Source organism: Mirounga leonina, unplaced genomic scaffold, assembly GCF_011800145.1.
Source record: "Mirounga leonina isolate KUSES-001 unplaced genomic scaffold, KU_Mleo_1.0 Mir_154, whole genome shotgun sequence".
NCBI classification, from domain to species: Eukaryota; Metazoa; Chordata; class Mammalia; order Carnivora; family Phocidae; genus Mirounga; species Mirounga leonina.
Window position 1 is genome coordinate 63,791,948 of NW_023270389.1, and position 23,488 is coordinate 63,815,435.

At 43.8% G+C, this 23,488-nt stretch overlaps 1 protein-coding gene across 1 annotated transcript in view; it reads left to right on the forward strand.

Annotated features, from left to right (window-relative positions):
• Positions 1 to 23,488, forward strand: part of KIF26B (kinesin family member 26B) — a 438,834-nt gene that overhangs the window by 366,920 nt on the left and 48,426 nt on the right. The window contains exon 10 of the mRNA XM_035010982.1: positions 9,909 to 10,068. Coding sequence (XP_034866873.1) covers positions 9,909 to 10,068 — 160 coding nt within the window. The remainder of the gene's footprint in view (positions 1 to 9,908; positions 10,069 to 23,488) is intronic.

Sequence of the window (23,488 nt, forward strand, 5' to 3'; positions counted from 1 at the left end):
AAAAGTTAGTCAAAAGGGGGACTCCTGTCAAATGATACATTCATGCCATGAACATTTTATTTTAACTAAAAACATACACATGGGTATTTATTCATCCATCTTCTGATACAGGGCCATGGCTTTCTCTTTGAGATGAGTTTGCAACCTAAAGTTCTGCTTTTATAAACCATGCTCATATTAATAGTCTGGGTTTTGCTTTAAATTTTTTCTAAGTGATTCAAGAACTCAAAAGACATTTATGTAGCCAGCTGGTATTAGACCTTTTCTAGATTCTTAAAATTTTTCCCACTCTGTAATTTCTCATTTCCACCTAATTCGGCATCTCTTTTTAGTTTTAACAGGATTTTATTTATTTGAGGGACAGAGCATGAGTGGGGTTAGGGGGGCAGAGGGAAAAGGAGAAGCAGACTCCCCACTGAGCAGGGAGCCTAACGCGGGACTCGATCCCATAACCCTGGGATCATGACCTGAGCCAAAGGCAGATGCTTAACTGACTGGGTGGCTCACATACAGCTCATGTGCGGGGAGCAAGAGAGCACAGACAAATGAGAAAACAGCCCGCACGGGCCACGAGGCTCCCGCATGCCTAGGGCATCAGTAGACATGCCTCACAGGTGAGGGCCATGTGGCAAGGAAGCCGTGCCCAAATTTTGCTGCAACTGAGAGTCACCTGGGGAGATTTTCGGGTGAAACCCAATGCCCGTGGGGCGCTCCAGGCCCGTTAAATTAGAAAGCCTTGGCGTAGGAGCCAGACATCTGTGTTTTCTTAGATTCCAAGGTGATTCTGATGTGCAGCCAAGTTTGGGAACCACGAAGTTAGGAGAAGGTGAGTTAAAAGAGCTTCTACATGCTTTACAGTTAGCTCCGGATTTTCATCTTTGATTCAGCGTTGATTTTCTCGATGTTGGGCAATTTATTTTTTATTTATAGAGGGGCCATTTATTTAAGCCCTGTGAACCTCGTTTTCCTCATCTGCCCCACGGAAGCGATTCTCGCATTACAGGATTGTTGTAGGAATTAATTGCTATCGGAGAAGAGCATTTCCTGGCACCTCCTGGGTCCTAGGTAAACATGAGTTAGGAGGGTGGCTCAGGAATGGGATGAAATTAGGATTGCGTCCTGTAGGGAGAGTAAGGCATGTGGGTGTTTGGGTCTGGTCAAGCTCCAGACTTACCATATATATACAGGAGAGGGTGAGTGAAGGGTGACTGAAGGCAGTTTAGCTCCTTTCACCCTGCAGCTGCGACCCCAGAAATCTGACGAATGGGCGAGGAATCTGCTTCCTACCTGCTTGGATTATTCATTGATTACGGAACTTTCTCGCCAGCCATCCGTAGTAACATACGTTCTTGCCAGTAGCAAATGGCTGAGGCGCACTCGCCTTGCGCCCTTCCGAGGAAGCACCACGTGTGGAATCCAGAACTCTGTGGCCACTCCAACTTCAGTGGCTATGGCAGACAGACTCAATTTTCCATTGTCTGAATGTGACTCCCATTTTGAGTCATGAAGCTATAATTATAGGTATTTTATAACGTTCTTTTTCGGCACGGTCTAAACTGTGCCTTTTGTTCTCTGTCTTCTGTTTTACTCCATGTACATTATGCATTTTATTCCATTACATCAAATGGACTATTAGAGTCTGAAAGTCCAAACCGGTCCCTGTCTTTGCCCTTTAATCTACGGCACAGGTGGAATATCTGAGCTGCTCTTGTCTAATTAGGTTGCAAAGCAGATGATATTTTGCTTTAAAAATAACTATTTCCCTAGCATGCTGCCGTGACCTGATCTTGCATGATACGAAATGGGATAAAAGAGAAGTCACGTATTTTATCTTCCCTCATGAGGGTTTTTCCTGGGGAGAGCAGAAGGTGAAGAAAATGTAGAGTCCTTGATGTGAACAGTTCTTGGCCATGGACGTACCGGAGTCACTGGACCCCCGTGAATGGAAATGCTGGGCTTTCCGTAAACACTCATCACCTTTTTTCCTAGATGTGGACGTTGAGGGTGGGGCCCAGTAGAGGCCAAGTGAGGGTTAGGACGGTGGTTCCCGAATGTTTCCGTCCTACAGGGTGAGCAGAGCCTCACCCTCCCGCATCCACACTCGTGTGGGCTCTGCCTGCAGATGTGGGGATGCCCAGAGACTGGCCACATGCTCATCACAAGCCCACCAGGACCCAGACCCCGCCCCACCCCCTGCATCTACTTTCCCACCCAACCCCTTTTCCCGCCTTGCCCCAAAGGTCACGGTTTCCACAACAGCTTCCAGAAGTTTCTGCATCTACCTTTGCTGCTTGCCGTCCACACGGAGCAGGGGAGGCAGGAGGAATAGTAGCCATCCCAGAAGCAGGAGGAGCTGAGCCACCCTGGAAGGTGGGAATGCAGAGGCCTGAGGAACCAGAGTCTGCTGCTGCCCGGGGAGTGATCTAGAAGCTGGGGTCATGTGCTGGGGGTGCACTCCCCTCAGTGGGGCGGGGGCAAAAAAGGAGCCTGGTGCCCCTGCCGTCTCGGGGACTGGCTGAAACCACATAGCACAGGGTGAGGGGCACAGGTCTTGAAGGGGTGAAGCCCAGCTGCCCCTTGACAGGATGGTCACGACAGGTTTCCTGGATGAGAACAAAACAGGGGCGCCTGGTTGGCTCGGTCGGGGAAGTGTCTGCCTTCAGCTCAGGTCATGGTCCTAGGGTCCTGGGATCGAGCCCCACATCCGCGTCCAACTCCTTGCTCGGGGAGTCTGCTTGTCCTTCTCCCTCTGCCCCTCCCTGTGCACGCTCTTTCTCAAGTAAATAAAATTAATTTGAGCTCTTTCTCAAACAAAATCTTAAAAAAAAAATAGCTTTAATGAGCTTTAATGAGATACACTTGAGATACAGTAATCCACATATTGGGTAAGTTTTGCCATATGTATATACACCCATGAAAGCATCCATACAATCAATGAACATAGCCCTCACCCTCAAAACTTCTTTGGTGAAGTGTCTTTTGCTCTTTTGGAAATGTTTTTTGTCTTATAATTAAGTTTTAAGAGTTTTTTATGTACTCTGGATAAAAGTCCTTTATCAGATCTATGTTTGGCAGATATTTTCTCCCAGTCTGTGGCTTGCTTTTTTATTCTCTTAACCATGTATTTTGAAGAACAGAAATAGTCAGTTTTCACAAAGTCCAGTTTATCTGTGTGTTCTCTTATAAATCACGTTTTTGGTTTCATAGCTAAGAAATCTTTGCCTAACCCAAGATCAGAAAGGTTTCATGCTATGCTTTTTTCTAGAAGTTTTATAATTTTAGGTTTTATATTTAGGTCTTTGATTCATTTTTTTAGTAAATTGTGCAATATATGGATTAAAGGGTTTTTTGCATATATGTGTATATATTATGGTAATATCTTCAGTCTGATAAAAGTGCTTCTGAAAAACCTGCTAACATACTGGTAAAAGACATGCAGTTTATATATATATATATACACACACACACACACACACACACACCTATAATTAGAGCGAGAGAGAGAGATAGCGCATGTGAGCGGGCAAATGGGGCACAGAGATCTCAAGCATACTTCGCACTGAATGCAGAGCCCACGGTGGGGCTTGCTCTCACAACCCTGAGCTATATATAATGGTTCCAGTACCGTTTGTTATGAAAACTATTCTCTACTAAATTACCTTTCTTAAAAATTATTTGTACATATTTGTGTGGCTCTGTTTTTGGACTCTGTATACTCTTCCATTGTTCTCTTTATCTTTACACCAGTACCACACTGTCTTGGTTTATGGTGGCTTTATAAGAAGACTTGAAATCATATACTGTACTATTAGCCTTCCAGTTCTGTATTTATTTTTAAAAGGTTGTTTTGACTATTCTAGATCCTTTGCATTTCCATATAAATTTTAGAGTTGGCTTCTAAATTGACTTTGTACCATCACTTTCTACCAAAAAAGACTGCTGGGATTTTGATTGAATCTATAGATCTGTTTGGCGAGAATTAACATCTTAATGATACTGAGTCTTCTGACTCATGAACACAGTTTCTCTCTCTGGTTTTTAGGTCTTCATGAATGTCTCTCAACAATATTCTGTAGTTCTCTGTGTATAGATCTGTCTATATGCTGAATTTATGCTGAAGTATTTCATATTTTTATCCTGTTATAAATGGTATTTTAATTTTTTTAAAAGATTTTATTTATTTGAGAGAGACAGAGAGCACAAGCAGGGGGAGGGACAGAGGGAGAGAGACAAGCAGACTCCCCTCTGAGCAGGGAGCCCGATGCGGGGCTCCATCCCAGGACCCTGAGATCATGACCTGAGCCGAATGCAGATGCTTAACTGAGCCACCCAGGTGCCCCTGTAAATGGTATTTTAAAATTTCAGTCTCTAGTTGTTTGTAAATACTGTATAGAAATATAGGGGCGCCTGGCTGCCTCAGTCAGTAGAGCATGCAACTCTTGATCTTGCGGTTGTGAGTTCAAGCCCCACATTGGGCAGGGAGCCTACTTAAAAAAAAAAAATACAGTTGATTTTTATCTGTTCATCTTGTTATCTTGCAACCTTGCTAAGCTCTCTTTATTCATTCTTGTTGCTTTTTTTGGTGCATTCTGTTAGATTGTTTATGCAAATGATCATGTGAGTCTATAAATAAAGACTGACTTCTTGCTTTCCAATCTGGATACCTTTTCTGTTTTCATGATTTATTTTATGGCTACAACTTCCAGCACAACATTGAATAGAAATGGTGAGAGTGGATATTCTTGTCTCATTCCTGATTTTAGAAGGCATTTGATCATTTACCATTAAGTATGATGTTAGCAGTAGATTTTTCAGAAACTATCAAACTGAGGGTACTGCATTCTGAGCAGTATTTTGCTGAGAATTTTAATCAGGAATGGATGTTGAATTTTGTTAAATGTTTTTCTGCATCTACTGAGTGAATCCTATAGTTTTTGTTTTTGTTTTTAGTTTGTTAATATGGTAAATTATATTGGTGGTTTTTTTTAACCAATCTTGCATTTCTGGGATAAATCCCACTTACTCGTGGTGTAAAGTCCTTTTTATATGCTCCTAGATACAATTTCCTAATGTGGTTCTCTAATTTGTTTAGAAATTCTGCATCCATGTTCATGAGGGATATTGGTCTTTGGTTTTTTTGTCTGTGTAATATCTTGATCTGTTTTTGGTATCAGGGTAATCCTGGCCTCATAGAATGAGTTGGAAATATGCTCTCCTATTTAATTTTCAGGAAGAATTTGTGTAGAATTGGTATAGCCTTTTCCATTCTTATACTTTATCATTTCTTAAGTGTTTGGTTGAATTCACCAGTGCAGTCATGTGACCCTGGAATTTTCTCTGTGAAAAGCTTGTTAACTGTTGTTAACTACAGATCCTATTTCTTTAATGGACAAAAATCTATTCATCTTACCTGTTACTCCTTGAAGGAGCTTTGGGACTTGGCATCTTTCAAGACATTCGTCCATTCTTCCAAGTTGTCTAATTGACTGGTGTGATGTTTCCTTATTATCTTTTATATCCATAGAAACGGTAGCAAGGCCATCTCTCACATTCCTGACATTAGTAATTTGTGTCTTCTCGCCTTCTTTCCTGATCAGCCATTCTAGAGATTTATTGAAGAACCAGCTCTTGGCTTCATGGATTTTCTCTATTGTTTTTACTTTTCTATTCCATTGATTTCTGCTTGTATGTTCATTCTTTCCTTTCTGCTATTTAATCTTTAATTTGCTCATTTTTTTTCTTATGTTTTAAGGTGGAAGTTGAGATCATTGTTGTGAGACCTGTTTTCTTTTTTTTAAAGATTTTATTTATTTATTTGATTGAGAGAGGGAACACAAGCAAGGGGAGTGGGAGAGGGAGAAGCAGGCTTCCCGCAGAGCAGGGAGCCAGATGTGGGGCTCGATCCCAGGACCCTGGGATCATGACCTGAGCTGAAGGCAGACGCTTAATGGCTGAGCCACTCAGGTGCCCCGAGACCTCTTTTCTAATCAAGGCATTTAATGCTATAAATTTCCTTCTCCATACTTCTTCAGTGATCTCACAAATCTTCATTCACTTAAAAATGCTTTCTAATTTCCATTTTGATTTCCTATTTGACCATAGGTTATTTAGAGCTGTATTGTTAAGTTTCAAAATACTTGGGAATTTTCCAGATATCTTTCCATAAGGACTTCTAATTTAATTCCACTGTGTCAGAGAACGTACTTTGATGTGAATCCTTTAAAATTTATTTAGACTTGGTTTATGGACCAGAATATGGTCTGCCTTGGGAAAGTTTTGTGTGTATTGCAAAAGAATGTGTATTTTGCTGTTGTTGGGTTGAGTGTTCTATAAATGTCAAGTAGAACAAGTTGGTTGACTGTGTTTTCCAAATCTTCTACATCTTTACTGGTTTTCTGTCTACGTGTTATATCAATTCTTGAGAAAGGGTTATTTGAAACCTACAACTATAATTATGGACTCGCTTATTCTTGGAGTTCTATCAGGTTTTGCTTCAAGTATGCATAAATATTTTTGATTGTTAGGACCTCTGATGAATCATCCCTTTTATGAAATGTTCCTATTTGCTTCTATTCACATTTTTTGTCTTCAGTTTCTTTTGTTTAATATTGATATAACCAGTTCAGCTCTCTTACGGCCACTGTTTGCATGGTACAGCCTTTCCCACTCTTACACTTTTAATGGATTTTTTCTTTATATTTGAAGTACATTTCTCATAGGCAGCCAATAGTAAGGGTTCGCTCTTTTACCCAGTCTAACCATTTCTACCTTTCAAATAAGAGTATTCAGACTATTTACATTTCATGTAATTATTGACATGGTTTGGTCCAAATTCTTATTTTTCCATAGGTTTTCTATTCAACTTATCTGTTCTTTCTTTTCCTTTGCTTTTTTTATCTGCCTTTTTTGGATTTACTGAATATTTTTAAGAATTTCACTTTATATCCTTTGTTGGCTTAATAGCTATAACTCTTCACTATTTACTGATTGCTTTAGGGTTTATAATACACACCTTTAAGTTATTACGGTCTGGGGGTTCTGGGGTGACTCATTTGGTTCAGCATCTGCCTTTGGCTCAGGTCATGACCTCAGGGTCCTGGGATCGAGCCCCACATCAAGCTCCCAGCTCAGCGGGGAGTCTGCCTCTTCCCCTCCCTCTGCCTCTCCCCTTGCTTGTGCTCTCTCTGTCTCTCTCTCTCTCTCAAATGAATAAATAAAATCTTTAAAAAAAAAACGTTATCACAGTCTGCTGTCAAGTGATATTATAGCACTTCATGAATGGAGTAAGAACCCTACAGTGGAGCACCTCCATTTCCTCACTTCTAACCTTTGTGCTATTGTCATGGAACTTTCAGATTTTGCATATGTTATAACCCATATATGACAATGTCCTTAGTTTCGCTTTAGCAGCCAATTATCTTTCAAAGAGATTTAAATAATAAGGGGGAAAGTGTACATTTATTGGCATAGTTATCATTTCCAGAATTCTTCATTCCTTTGTGTATATCCTCTGTGGGTTTGCTTTGGTGAATTCTTTCAGCTTTTTTAAGTCTGAAAGAGTCTTTATTTCCCTTTTGCCTTCGAATGATACTTTTGTTGGATATATTATTCTAGGTTGACAGTTTTCAGTACTTTAGAAATGTTGCTTCACAGCCTTCTCACTTGTATTAATTCCAACAAGAAACCTGCCGAATCCTTATCTTTAGTCCTTTATATGGAACCTGTTTTCCTTCTCTGGCTGTTTTTGAGATTTTTCTCATTATTACCAGTGTTAAGCAGTTTGATTATGATGTGCCTTAGCATAGTTTTCTTCATGTTTCTTGGGCTTGGGGCTCATGGAGCTTTTTGGATCTGTGGGTTTATAGTTTTTATCAAATTTGGGAAGGTCTTGGTTGTTATGTCTTAAAATATTTTGTCTCTACTGCCCTCTGTGTCTTCTCCTTCAAGGACTCCAATTACACACATATTAAGTCACTTGAAATTGTCCTATAGCTTTTTTTTATGTTTTTGTTTTTATTGTTAAATTTTCTCTCTGTTTCATTTTGGACAGTTTCAATGACTTTATCTTCAAATTTATAAGGCTTTCCCTCTGTAATGTGTAATCTGCCATTGATCCAGTATATTTTTCAACTCATAGTTTTCAGCTCTGTACAGATGCAGTTTTTTAATTATCCCATGTTCTACTTAACTCTTTAAACATTTGAAATACTGCCATAACTGGGTTTTTCGTTTTTGTTTTTGTTTTTTGAGAGAGGGGGAAATGCGTGTGCAGGGGGGTGCTGGGGCAGAAGGAGAGGAAGAGAGAGAGAATCCCAAGCAGGCTCCACACCCACTGTGGAGCCTGATGCAGGGCTTAACCCTGAGATCATAACTTGAGCCAAACTCAAGAGTCAGACACTTAACTAACTGAGCCATCCAGGCACCCCTGAAATACTGCCATAACTATTTTAATGTCCTTCACTGTCAATATCTAATACCAGTCAGTTTTGCTTGGTTTCAATTATTTTTTCATTATGAGTCTCCTTTTCTTCTTTGAATGCCTTCTTATTTTTGATGGATGCTGGACATCTTTGTATTTTGTAAATATTAAGCATTGTTTTGGGATACAGTTATTTGTAAACAGTTGGATCCTTTCTGGTCTTGCTTTTAAGATTTGGTAGGTGGGACCTGGTCTATGTTCATCTAGGGCAAAATGTTCCCTACTACAGAAGTGAGACCCTTCTGTGTCCCCACCCAATGCCCTGTGAATCTGAATCTTGAGGTTTCTAGTCTCGCTGTTGGAAACAGGCATTATTCCTGGCCTTGTGTGAGTGCTGTGTGCTGTCACTTCTAAACTCCAGGTGGCTAACTCCCCAGCTGTGTGGTTCCCTTGCATGCCTGTGCTGACCAGTACTCAGTTGAATATTTGAGGGGATCTCTGCAAATCCCAAGTTCTCTTCTCTGAAGTACTCTGTCCTGCCAGCCGTTGCCACCTTGGTCTCCCCAGACTCTCCACTCTCTCCCCTCAATTCTGACAGTCTGCTGCATTCCCCCTGAGCTCCCCATCCCTGAGGCGCAGCCTGGAAACCCTCTCAAGGCAGTAAGCTGGGACACAAGCAGTGATGACCTTCTTTGTTTCCTACTTCCCAGGGATCACTGTCGTTTTTACTGCCTAATGTCTAGTGTCTTAGAAACAGTCGCTTTATACATTTTGTTTTTAGATAAGAGCATCGACCTCGTCCCTGTGACTCCATCTAGGCCAGAAGCAGAAGTACTCATGAGCAGGTTGCTTAACTTTTCTGAACTTCTGTTTTCTCATCCATATTTTAAAAAAGAACAAGAGTATTCAGCTTATTTTTACTGCGGGAACTGAATGAGAATGGTGTTTGTGCAGCACCCGGCACTTGGTAGATACTCAGCAAATACTTGGGTTTTTCCCTATATCTGCACCTGGTTGTTACTTCTTCCTGATTTTACCTTGGGGTATCAACCTGATTGCTGGCTGAGCTTTCAGTCAGGGGCTCTGTGATGGTCACCCAAAGCGCATAATCACTCCTGGGCTATTCAGACGCAACTCGATCAGTTTCACAATTCTATCCAAAGGTCACGTAGGTGCGAAATTATCCTCCTATTGGACATTTACCTTCTCTGAAATCTCCTCCAATTCAACCTATGGGAATTACTCATTTGTTTATAGGATGAATGTCAGTAGGTTTTAGGTCGGTGATGTGTGGTGGACAGAATTCAAGATGACCATGCTATTCACATCCTAGCATGATTTTGTTGGGGTTTCCTACTAAGTCATGAATGTCAACCTTTTCCTTCCCCTTTTGGTTTTCCCTCAGACTTCCCAAGGAGCTGTCTGAAGGACAGACGAGCATTTGCCAGAACTTAACCACCTGTCTCTTCTCTTGTCTTCTCTGTGTCAGTGTCTGGAGGCCGTAGCCGCCTGCACCTCATTGACCTCGGCAGCTGTGTGAAAGCTCTTAGCAAAAATCGGGAAGGAGGCTCAGGGCTATGCCTCTCACTGTCCGCTCTGGGCAATGTCATCCTGGCTCTTGTCAACGGCAGCAAACACATCCCCTACAAGTAAGTGACCCTTTCACTGGATGAATGGGCCTGGGGTTACACAGTGCCAGGGCTGGGTGTGGGACTCTCAGTCCAGTGACATCTTGGGAAGATGCACATGACCGAGGGATAGTCTGGACCGCACTGTTAGTTCTTTGCCCAAACCAGCCTTTGCTAACAATTGTGTAGTCCATGATCTTTCAAATTCGGAAGCTGGGAAAATGCTTCCATTTGCTCCAATCCTGACTTTGGGCTGCTCAAGTCCGAGAGAATAGGAAGTTCCCTCGGTTAGGGTCTCCAGTCACAGTTGCTACTGGTAGATCATTGCCACCATCACACAGATGTTTTACAGTAATGACAGCAAAGGGTGGAAGATTGAGCTACCTTCTGTTAGGAGCTGGCTGTCCTATTTAACCAATAAAAATACAGGATACCCAGGAAAATTTGGATTTCAGAGAAGCAACAAATAATTTTTTAGTGGAAGTATGCCCCCACTATTGCACGGACATTGGGGAATCCCATATTTTATCTGGCAACCCTACTTAGGAGAGCTCCTAAAGCTTGGCATTGCCACCCACCATCCCGTGCAAATGTTTACTCTACTCCTAAGATCCTTTCCCTCCTTCCGTTATGCTCCAAGAGGATGAAATTAGAGCAGCTCCTATGTCTGGAATGGCCAAAGCCTGGCCCTGTCATCCACGCCCATGAATGACCCAGCCAGGGGCCATCCCTCACTACCATCACCCGACTCCGCTCTGCCCCTGAACAACGTGATGATGGTGCTGGGTGCCCCCTGCTTGTTCAGGCCCCTGCCAAGGCCCAGCTGCTCCCCTCACAAGCTATCCGAACCTTCACGTGCTATAAACCGTCACTTCTAGCTATATGTCTTCTCTGTGTCACAAGGATATGAGACTCAGAATGGTAGGTGTGTGAAAGTTTTTTGTAAAGTTTAGAACACTGTAGCCAATAATGAATAATGATCCTCTAGTTGAGCCTACCCACATCTACTTCATAGGAAGAACACCTGCGGAGTTGCCATGAGGATGAAGCAAAGGTACATGGTCTTTTTTTTTTTTTAATCAGTAAAATCATGCAAAATCTAAGTCACTATTGTGTGGGAGGAAAAAGGTTAAGTCGGCCCATTTGTTCTATAATGAGTGAGATTCGGGACTAGTCCTTGCATTCTTCTTCCCCTCTGCCTGAAGGTGATGCCCACGCTGTGATTTACTTCAGGAGGACCATTCATAGACTGATTTTAGGAGTTTAAATAGTAGGTATAATCCTATCCATCTCAACTCCTGAAATTTGGAAACCTCATTGGGTAATCCCAGAAATGGTTTTCCCAGCCCTTGTGAGGACCCTTTCCTTTGAGAAATAATTTCAAGTTGAAGGTTTATAAAGTTTTCTTCAGTCTCATTTCTGCAGTTGAATAAACTCAACCTGTAATTACAAGAGAGAAAGGGAGGGAGGAAGGAAGGGAGGGAAAAGGGGAAAAAAAGAAAGGTCTGGATTGGTACTGTCAGGGATGAAGACTTGGAAAGAAAGCGTACTGGCCTCAGTTGGTTTCCCTGGCCATAAAAAGGGAAACCTGTCTATTAATGTGAGAATAGATCATGATGTAAACAAAATTCAAAATACCATGTTCTAGGTCACTGATTATATATCTTCGGTGTCTCTCACATTTCTGTGGAGTGATATGCTTTTAGGATTTCAGTAAATACTTGTTGAACTGGTGATGGAGGATGGATGAGAGTAAGCACATGAAATGGCTTGTACTTTAGAGAAAGTAACTTCCTTTTGGTTCTAGTTGAATTTCATTGTAAACATATAGGGAAACATTGAGAACTGTTTTTAGTATATGTGCTGCCGAAGCGAGCACGAGAACTGTTTTTAGTAGTAGTTGGAGGGCATTTGTAAAATGAAACCTATGCAGCATCAGTTAGTCACGAGGACCGGACACCTGCTCCCTGGGGAGGGCTGACAGAGCGTGAACCCTCCACCCACCCTTCCCTGCTTCACCTCCAGTTTTCGTCCTTCGCATGATAGCCTTGTGGGATTACATTGTTTGTATGTCTGAAGTAAGCACAGACTTCATGTAAACTCAGTGTCTGCTCCAGACCTAGAGTTGTCCCACCGTCAGGACCCTCCTGGAAATCTTGTGAGGCCACCCATTGCTCGGGGCCGGGAAACATGGCAGCCTGGCCGTCCTCCCCCAAACGCTCGTTTACCAGTGACTTGTCTAGCATCCCTCAGTCCCTCATGCCCATCTTTGTGTTTGAGCCTTAAAAGATGTTTGCTGTACTAACACCTCAGCTTTGGTGTATATTCAGTATTTGGCCTCTGCAAATCACCTTTGCAAAGTGATTCATCGACTAAGACCTCTCTTTTTTCAAGGTCCGGGAAAAGAAGGCAAAGATTTACTCAGATCCCCGAGCCAGGATCTGAGGATCAAACTGCATCAGTTTCTAGGGCTCTGAGACCTTGGCAGCACTGAACCCACTTTGCCAATCCACTCCCCCAGCCTCATCAGCTGCATTTGCTGCACATAGCAGGGGGCCCTCAGCACAGCGGGAGGCCTCAGATATCCTTTATCAATTCAGTCAAGGCTCTAAAGCCACATTATGCAGCATTTTGTTAGCATACTAAACACCTTTCACGTGTCAGACCTCATCTTTTCTGGGAGGGAGGGGAGGTTTCCTGCCCTGGCAGCCTTCTCTCATTCTTGCTCACTTACAGCAAACACCAGAGAAACGAAACTCCACATGCCTAACCCCCACCCCCACCCCCACCCCTCCAAAGCCACAGAACCCCACTACCTCTTCATTTGTCACCCTAGACAACTCTGCGCTTGGAACCGGCATTACTTGTGTTTGCTTCTGGGAAATTAACTGGAATGTGCACGGAGGGGATACCGCCTGTCCTCATTTCTCTTCATCATCCTTTCAGACTATTTGTCATGTGAACAAGCTCGAATGTGAGTTTGGAGTCATTACCCATCCCAGACACTCCTGTGGGCACCTTAGGGTTGCCCTCAGTGGTTTTGACTTTGCAGATGATTTTGCCTTTGTAGATGTCAGGCTGGCGTGGATCGGGCTCCCAGCCTCAGCCGCTACCCGGTTCAGGCTTGCTGGCTGCTCCGAGTGCTATAAACCAATCCTGTATTCAGAAGAGCATGCAGGGGAGGCCGGGAGACCACCAACCACTCCATCCCCCTCTTCAGTTCTGCACTAGCAGGCTGCACCCATTTGCTATTATCCCCCCGCCCCTTCCTGGGTACCAGTGTAATAGGAGTCTTCCCATTTGGTAGATGAGAAAAAAATAGGCTGAGACATTAACAAATTCCCATGCTAGAATCCAGTATTACACACACCACTGAATCTGGCTCCCAGAAGGGCTACCCCAAGGATCTGTCCATGTGAACTTAGCTTTGGTCTAAGTGCTATCATGTCCCAGCTGATCTGCAGGACTACAGTCTTTCCAGAGACTTGGACATTCTAACCACCACCCAGTCTCTCGATATAGAATTTTTGGTCCCTTTTAGATGTTGTCCTATGAGGGGTACAGACCCTTAGGAGACATGCCCTCCGTACTGAAGCTTCTGTTTTCATTTACAACTGTTACTCCATTTGGAGAAAGAATTACTTTAATAGGCCAAACGATCTGTTTTCTGATTTGCCAACAAGATGCTTGTCCTGTTTCCAAACACCAGATGTTTTATAATGTCTTGGTTTCCATTTAACAAGAGGTCATGGAAGATCATTCTGAGACACTTTTGTGTTGTGTCTGAGACTCTCTTCCCAAGTCAACTTGAGACATAGCTCTGTATTACAGTCCCATGAAGGAAGGGATGCTTGATGCTTCTCTTCAACGGGTCTGTGGTTCCAACCAAGACCCCCTCCTTGTTTATTTGCATCAGTCACTGGCCTGTCTGGCGTCACTGAACCTTCCCCTTCTCTGTGGAGAATCTGATGGTGGCAGCAGGGGGCCTGAGGCAGGCTGTTGGCTTGCAGGCTGGAGCTCACGATAACACCACCATGGAGGCCACGGCGAGAGGCCTCTACTCCATGGAAGCAATGAGGAGCCCACCATCAGAGTCTGGGATGGGAGCACGTCTCCTCCTCAGGCCCTCGTGAGGTTGGGAACCAAGGCCATATTAGGAACGGGCCAACATCAGAGCGGTCCGTTCAAGCCAGCGAGCAGCCCTGGAAGCTCAAAATCAAGTCCGTGACTTGTGGAGAAATGACATTTCATTAACAGAGGCAGCTTTTCCAGAATGTCCACACTTCTTCTCATCTGTGATGGGGTGTGGTGTGGACTATGTGGGTGGCACCAAGGGCCACAGGCCTAAATTCAGAAGGCCTTTCCCGGACTTGCTTCCTGGTCTTGAGAAATATTTTCTCCTAGTAGCCACTTAGATGGTCTCTGCTCTCCCAAAACCAGAGACCCACTTGGTGTCCATGAAACTTGGGAAGGGCGCTGTGGATCGATATTACCTGCACTATTATTTCCCCGGTTCACACGGGAGATGAGAGGTTTGTTCAAACGTATATTATTTATACTTAGTATAAAATTAAATGGATATTTTCCAGGAAAAATGTAAAAGAATAACCATTCTCCAGATTTGCTGACTATAGCACAGTAAGAAACTGTAAGAATCTTCCTGTGAGCGCATGCGCGTGCGCATGTGAGTGTGTGTGAGAGAGAGACAGACACGCGCATTTAGCAACCCTTAAATGTACATTAATGCTGTATTATCTCCTCCTGATTTAGAGGGAGAACATCAATTTAGAACTATCTGCACAAACCCCGGGTACTGGTTTACAGCATTCCCTGTTTAGAAATAAAGTAACTGAAGCCTCAGGTTGCCAGGCAACCACAGCAATGATAATTCCTGCATTGCTGCTTCAAAAGTATTCCTTTTTATACATTTTAGTGACTGTTAGGATGCAGAGAAAGTGGGTCTGGAAAAACCACCAGGACACAGACACCCCCCCCCCCCCCCCCCTTTTTTAATGAGATTTGAACATTCTTTCTATTGTCCTTCCCTCCTAGCTCCATTTACTTCCCTGGCCAGTGGTATCTTCATATTCAATTATGAGCATTTCCAGAGACTGATCTTATTTTCTTAAGACTTTAGGCAGCATGACCAGTAAATGAAGTCTGCCAGGTTTTTCCAGAAGCACGGAAGTCACTTGGGGAGAAATCGGCTGGGGCCACAAGCCCTAGGTGCAAACACCAGTTGTTTCTCCACTGGTTTGGCACCTAAGCTCTGTACATCCCCCTTCTTGTTCTCGAGAGGGCCACTTCTTGCCCCCTCATCCATAGCTTATCCCCACTGGATTATGGGCCATGTGCTTGCAGCACTGGGTAGAAATGAGGAGACGACCTCATTTCCCTCCTGGCTCTTTAGGAAGTTTCCTTCCTTTACATGCAGTCCCGGGGATTACTAACAAAACCCTCTCCCCTCCAGATTCTGAACCAATTGGCAAATAGTTACAAGAGTATGATTGGGAATTAAAACTGTCTATCTGCTTAATCCTGGCAGAGTGCAAGGAGGTCCCCTGTCCCTCCACAAACCAGACGCTAGGACCCACCATGGGCAGAAGCAGGCCAGCAGGGCAGTCATGTGGCTCAAGTGCCAGAGAGAACATGTGACTTGCAGGGAGGGAGACGGCCGGACAGAAAGACAGACAGACAGTGTTGGGCTGGACTTGCCCAGCCTCACCGGTCAGACCTTTCTTGTGCTGTAGGAAGAAGTGAATAAAAGGGCAGAAAGAAAGGTGGGAACTTTTTCCTCAATCTTTCCAAGAGGATAGAGGTTCCTAACTCGTGGACTTGCTGGGTCACAGGGAGAAGCAGCACATCATTTCCGATACTTATTTTCTGGTTCTCCAGCAGCATCCTGGGTAGTTAGCATGGTGCATGAGTGAGCCCAGAATTTGGCTGATTTCATAATGGGAGCATAATGATGACAGCTCATAGTCCTTGTTCTTCGACTGTGCCTCAGAAACTGTTCCAGATGCTTGATGGGCATCATTCTGCCGACAGCCTGACGACATAGGCACTATTGTGAGCACGCGCGTGTTACAGATGGGAGCCCGGAGACAGGAGGGATATGTCAGTTGGCCGCGTTTGCACAGCTGGTGGGTGACAGCCGGCTTCCTCACACAGTGTCCGGAACACAGGGGCGCTCAGTCAGCATTGGTTGCAAGAGCAGATGAGCTAAGACAGTGGGTCCGCTGCATCTGCAGAGCTCAAGCATGTGTCGTAAGTTGGAAGTGAAGGCGTGGTTCCAAGGAGGGGGCCCGGCTGTGGCCAGCTGTGCGTGCAGGGACAGCGTCCGGGCCTCCGCTTTATGGGATGGCCACGGCAGGGCAGGCGGACTCCCAGAGCCTCATGGCAGTGGGCGAAGTGGAATGGGGAGAGTGGTGGAGGGAAGGGGACCCACACCACTGAACCCAAATCAGAAATACCCAGTAAGAGTGTGGGAATGAGTGAGACTCCCCTCACTCAGAATCTGGGCGCAGGACCTGAGGTAGAATGTCGGAGAACAGGGCTTGGGTCGACCTCCTTAAATGGCACTCAGGGGGACTCCTATTCCGGCCAGCACCTACCGGATGGTCTCTGCAGAGTGTCTCAAGGCTTTTGTCTTTCTTAATTTCTGTGCTCCTGCCTGACAGTGTGTGGAGCCTTTCCATCGGCCCAGTGATGGGAGAAGTGGCAGATTCTGTGATGCTCTCTCAGGCTGCGGGTCCCCGGGACCCCCATTAACCCCCTGCCCCACTGGGTGGGCTCCAGCAGGAGAAGGGTGACTGGGTTCCCCTGCCGGGCACGGCTGGCCAACGACACGGTTTCCCGCCCTCTCTGGAAGTTTCTAGGAGGTGCATGGAGGCATTTCTGGGTGAAAAGATCTGTCAGAATAGGAGAGGTTATCACCCAGCCTGTGTCTCAAAGTTCTGAGGGGACGAGAAAGGCAGGGAAGGGGTAGGCTGGGGAGGGCGGCAGCCGGCGGGGAGGGCACAGGATGACGAGCTGCCTCCAACCCCTGGCCAGTAAGAGCAGCTGTGGGCCTTTCCATAGCTGGCTGGCCAGGGAGTCAATCTGTCAGCTAGAACTTGGGAAATGGCTCCAGGCTTGGCTCCCAAAGAACTGTGTAGTCACATGCCTGTGGTTTCTAAGAGCTGGTCTGCAGCAGGGGCTGGGGGCCCGGCGCTGAGCTGTGAGCCCTGTGTGGGTCCCCTCGCCCATCTCCCCACCCCCCTGCTCCCCTGCCTCTGGCAATCACCCATCTGTTCTCTGTATCTGAGTTCGGGTTTTTAAATTGCACATATAATTAAGATCATACAGTATTTGTCTCTCTCTGTCTGACCTCTTTTTTGTAGCATAATTCCTTCAAGGAGTACCCATGTTGTCACAAAGTGACAGGATATAACTTTTTAATGGCCGAATAATATTCCATTACATGTATACGCACGAGAGCACGTGTGTGTGTGTGCGGGCGTGTGTCTCTGAGCGAGAGAAAGAGGGAGAGGGAGTGTGTATAACATTTTCTTCATTCTTCCATCGATGGACACTTGGCACCATCCTATCTTCCTTGATTTTGAAAGGCCAAATGGATTGTAATTACCTTTTGTTAAAATGGAAAGCTCATAACTGGATGTTATATGCAAACAATGAATCATGGAACACTACATCAAAAACTAATGATGTAATGTATGGTGATTAACATAACATGATAAAAAAAATGGAAAGCTCATAAATTGATTCAATGAGAGTCTGTGCACCTAATATGTGGGTAGGATTACTGCCTGATACAGACATTTAATTTAAGAGCATCCAACCCTATGTACTCCACACAAAGAAGTAATGGCTTAAGGACGTGAACGTCTCTACCTACAACTTCCCTCAATGAGTCCATCGAGGCTGAAGGTGAGTGGGAGTTGGGGGTCAGATGCTACTGTGCCCTCAGTTGTATCTGGGTATCCCACTGACCAGGGTGGGATTCAAATCTTTAAAGATGCAAACTTTTCATGTAATATGACCCTTAAATATAAGGTGAGTCCTTTTGGTGCTCAGCCAGAGACCATGATGTGTTCCAACACTGAAACAAAACTTGACCGTGTTGGGTCTCACAAGAGAAGGGTTTTCTTCCAAAGAGATTTTCCAAGACAAAGCCGGATGATAGAAATTTCACCCTATACTTCCAATCCCAAGTGATACATAGAGTTTAACTCCATTCATCATGGAGCTCAGTGCTGCTCTGATCAGCAAGGTGAATTCTGACCCAAAGGACCTGGCTAGTGGTTTTCAGGGACTGATTTTGTTCTAAGTCAGATTGAGGCTAGCAAGCATATAGGAAATAATTTGGAATACTCAGAATATTTGTAAGTTCTTCTACACACGTAGTCCTTCATTCACTCATTCAAAAATATTTATCAGACCCCTACAATATGCAGGGCACTGGGGATGCAGCAGAATAACACAGGTGCTCTCCCCCCTTGGACAATGTACGGTCTAGTGCACTTACCAGGTCTGACACCTGATAACACGCGAGCACCAAGTGCTCACCCACCACCGTGGGAAGGAGGGCCCAAGTAAGGCTAAGGGAATCAGAAGGACTGGAGTGAAGGCTGTCTGGGCAGATGTGGTGACTCAAGCCCTCTGCTCGTCTACACCACTCTCTCGTACCCACACATGGCGGCTTTGTCAAGTGTCCCACAGCCCATCCTTGAAACACCTGGGCCGTTCGCGGCTGCCCCGTCATCAGCCGCAGTGATGTAGATCCTGCCTGACGCAAATCGTGATAAACTGCTGAGCCAAATGCAGCACTCCGAATCCACTGCTAATTGGTTCCTTTAATGATAACTAATCACCATATCTCCAGTCATGCTGGTACTGGAAGAAAACAGCCAAACTGGGTCATTTGGGGCCAGTGCACAGAGTGCTTGAGATGCCCCTGGGCACCCAGAGGGCCCCGTGAGCGCTCAAGGGTGGCCAGATTTAGGCACAATTAGACATTAGAAGGGATGGAGCATACAAATGAGTTGCGGCTTAATTCATTAAGAAACTGTCTTGAACGTTAATAGAGCTTCAATCAGAGTATCCAGCCATAAATTCTCACCTGTTTCACAACTGGTTCAGGCTCAGTTGAGCATTAATAGATTTTTTTTTTGTCCATGCAAATGAGGTGATAATTTAGTTCATGTGTAATTGAACAATTTTCACATAGTTATAGTCACGGAGCAGTTAAGTTGTATCAAATTGTCTAATGTACCAGTAATTCTTTAACAGAGAGCTGAGTTTCATTTTGATCTACCAAAGAGAGGGGAGAGAACTGGAGGTTATAGTAAATTTGTTAATAATTTGAAGGATAATCGATTTTAAGAGACTTGACAATATTCAGTCCTTTGGGAGCAGCACCCACTGTGGCTCTTCATTTTTGTTTGCACCAACTTTCTCTTACCCTACTCCTAGCAGCAAGATCAGGACAAATTGTGGTGGTGGGGTGGTGGTGGTTCTAGGTTTAGGGTGACAGGAGGGGTTGGGCCCCCCATTTGTGAGCATACATTTCCTAGTTCTGTGCCGATGTGCCAGTTTTTCCAAGCATTACAGTGTGTGCGCCCTCGAAGCCGGTGTCAGCCCCTTCCCACCGCGCGTCTGGCTTCCTGCTCCCGGGCCCCTGGCCGTCTGCACACGGACTCCTGCACCGAGGACCAGCTGCAGGTGTTTCTGAGAGTGTGGAAAGCATTTGTATGTCGTTTTTGGAACAAAGTTCACTACCCTTTGCTCAGGGAAAAGGCCACACGCTGCTTCCTTCTGAGGATGCTCTTTGGCGAAGGCAAGGGAGACAGCAGTGTCCTGGCCCTCGATATACCTGCCAGAATACCCTTTTAAGAGGAAATCTGATGGCACCCCCTTCTGGAAATCCCGCAGTGGCTTCTTGGCGGCTACAGGATGGAGTATCAAACCCTTTTATGGCCCGTGAAGCTCTTCATCGTTTGGGCCACACCCGCCTTTCCGATCTTGGAAACTGCCGACAGGCTCCCAAACCCCCACACCCTTTCCTGGACCCCAGGCTGTGTACACGTTACTTTTTCTGCCTACAAATGGCCTTGTTCTTTCATTCATTTGTTCGTTCATTCATTCATTCATTCATTCAGCGACTGGTTATCAAGAACATGCTGTATTCCATACAGTCCTGGATCCCCTTATTCAGGTAGTGACTTTCTGCTTATTTCCCTAACGTGTTTTCATTGTGAAATCTGCCATATACACAGATGTAGAAACACATCTGCCCAGTCTACGAACTAACAAATCAAACACCTGTGTGCCCACCACCCAGGTTAGGAAATAGAACATTTAGAAGGCCCATGTGCTGTTCTAGGACTATGTCACCCTCCCACCTTTCCTGGAGGGGACCACCTCACTGAATTTTGTATTTATAGTCCCCTAGCTTGCCTTACACTTTTACCACCTAAATTTGTGTCCATAACAATATATACTGTTTAGTTTTGTCTGATTTTGAACTTCACATAAATGGAATCATACTTTCTCCTTGGCTCTTCTTGAACTTCTTTTTTTCCAACCAATATTTTATTTCTGACATCAATACTGATGTGTGGAGCTATAGTTTATTTTCTTTGACGTAGGATTTTTCCATTGTCAGAAGATATCAGAGTATTAGTTCTTCTGTTGAAGGATTTCCAAGAGATTTTTAAAAATTGGTTGTTGAATTTTGTCTAACCCATTTCTGTACCTAATGAGATGATCATGTGATTTTCTGCCTTTAATCCTTTAATATGGTAAATTATATTAATCAATTTTTTAATATTAAAAGTCCTTGCATCCCTTCCTGCTTATTTTTCAAGGCTTACCTCAAATATTATCTCCTCTTTGAAGGCTTGTCTGATCTCCTTTCCTCCCTCCCGCTTCTTTGTTCCAGAAAAGTTGTTTCCCTCCTATAATCCCCTATGGCATTCTGAAGTATTATATTATAGGCACTGATGTTATATTTTAATTATTTGTTTGCATACTTATCTCTCCCATCATATGAGCTCTTCAAGATAATGACGGTCTTGGGCGCCTGGGTGGCTCAGTCGTTAAGCGTCTGCCTTCGGCTCAGGTCATGATCCCAGGGTCCTGGGATCGAGTCCCGCATCGGGCTCCCTGCTTGGCAGGAAGCCTGCTTCTCCCTCTCCCACTCCCCCTGCTTGTGTTCCTGCTCTCGCTATCTCTCTGTTAAATAAATCAATAAAATCTTTAAAAAAAAAAAAAAGATAATGACGGTCTTTTTTTTTTTCCAGGTTCCTTATTTTTGCACTAATTTGCATTAAATCAACCTGATTGAAACCGTACTTTTTGTTAATTGAATATAGTTGACGTACAATATTACATTAGTTTCAGGTGTAGAGCATAATGATTCAACAATTCTATACGTTATGCTGGGCCCACCACATGTGTAGCTGCCGTCTGTCCCCATACAATGCTATTTCAATACCATCCACTATATTCCCTATGCTGTGCATTTTATCTCCATGACTTATTCATTCCATAACTGGAACCCTGATTCTCCCACTCCCCTTCACCCATTTTGCCCAGGCCCCATCCCAGCAATCATCAATATGTTCTCTGTATTTATAAGCCTGTTCTGCTGTGGTTTCTTTGTTTTTTTTAGATTCCACATATAAGTGAAAATCCTATGGCATTGATCTTTCTCTGTCGGAGTTCTTTCCCTTAGCATAATGCTCTCTAGGTCCATCCATGTTGTTGCAAATGGCAAGATTTCATTCTTTTTTATGGCTGCATACTATTCCATTGTGTATATACACCACCTCTTCTTTATTCATCTGTTGATGGACACTTGGGCTGCTTCTGTATCTTGGCTATTGTAAATAATGCCACCATAAACATAGGGGTACATGTATCTTTTCAAATTTTTTTTCCTTTGGGTAAATACCCAGTAGTGGAATTACTGGAATATATGGTATTTCCATTCTTAACTTTTTCTGGAACCTCCATACTCTTTTCCACGGTGGCTGCACCAGTTTGCATTCCCACCAACAGTGCACGAGAGTTCCCCTTTCTCCACATCCTCGCCAACACTTGTTGTTTCTTGTCTTTTTGATTCTAGCCATTCTGCCAGGTGTGAGGTGGCATCCTCATTGTGGTTTTGATTTGTATTTCCCTGAAGATGAGTGATGTTGAGCATCTTTTCATGTGTCTGTTAGCCATCTGCCTATCTGTACTGAAAAAAATGTTTATTTAGGTCCTCTGCCTACTTTTAATCAGATTATTTGGGATTTTTTTCATGTTGAGTTGTGTGAGTTCTTTATATATTTTGGATATTAACTCCTTATTGGATATGTCATTTGCAAGTATCTTCTACTATTCAGTGAGTTGCCTTTCCATTTTGTTAATAGTTTCCACTGCTGTGCAAAAGCTTTTTATTTTGGTGTAGTCCCAATAGTTTGTTTTTGCTTTTGTTTCCCTTGCCTGAAGAGACATATCTAGAAAAAGGTTTCTATGGCTGATATGAAAGAGATTACTGCCTGTGTTTTCTTCTAGAAGTTTTACGGTTTCAGGTCTCACATTTAGGTTTTTAATCCATTTTGAGTTTATTTCTGTGTATGGTGTAAGAAAGTGGTCCAGTTTCATTCTTTTGCATGTAGCTGTCCAGTTTCCCAGCACCATTTGCTGAAGAGGTTGTCTTTGTTGTATATTCTTTCCAACTTTGTAGTAATTGACCATATAATCCTGGGGTTATTTCTGGGCTCTCTGTTCTGTTCCATTGATCTATGTGTCTGTTTTTGTGCCAGTACCATACTGTTTTGATTACTGCAGCTTTGTAGTATAGCTTGAAATCTGGGATTATGATGCCTCCAGCTTTGGTCTTCTTTCTCAAGGTTGCTTCACAGAGTCTTCTATGGTTCCATAAAAATTTTAGGATTATTTGTTCTAGTTCTGTGAAAAATGCCATTGGTATTTTGATAGGGATTGCACTGAATCTATAGATTGCTTTGGGTCATTTGGACCATATGGGTCAAACGGACATTTTCACAGTTTTGATTCCTCTAACCCCTGAGCACTGAATGTCTTTCCATTTGTGTTATCTTTAATTTCTTTTATCAGAGTTTTATAGTTTTCAGAGTATAGATCTTTGCAGTAATCAAAAGGCATTTTATTCTTTTGGTGCAGTTGTAAATGGAATTTTTTTTTCTTAAACTCTCTTTCTCTCACCTCATTCATAGTGTATAGAAATACAACCAATTTCTGTATGTTTATTTTGTATCCTGCAGCTTTACTGGGTTCATTAATTACTTCTAAAAGTTTTTTGATGGAGTCTTTAGAGGAATGCTACTTCTTCAGTAGCAGATATGAGTCAGACATCTGCCTTCAACTTTTGGTGGTCTGTCTCCAACCCGGATGGGCTTTATCCTTTGTC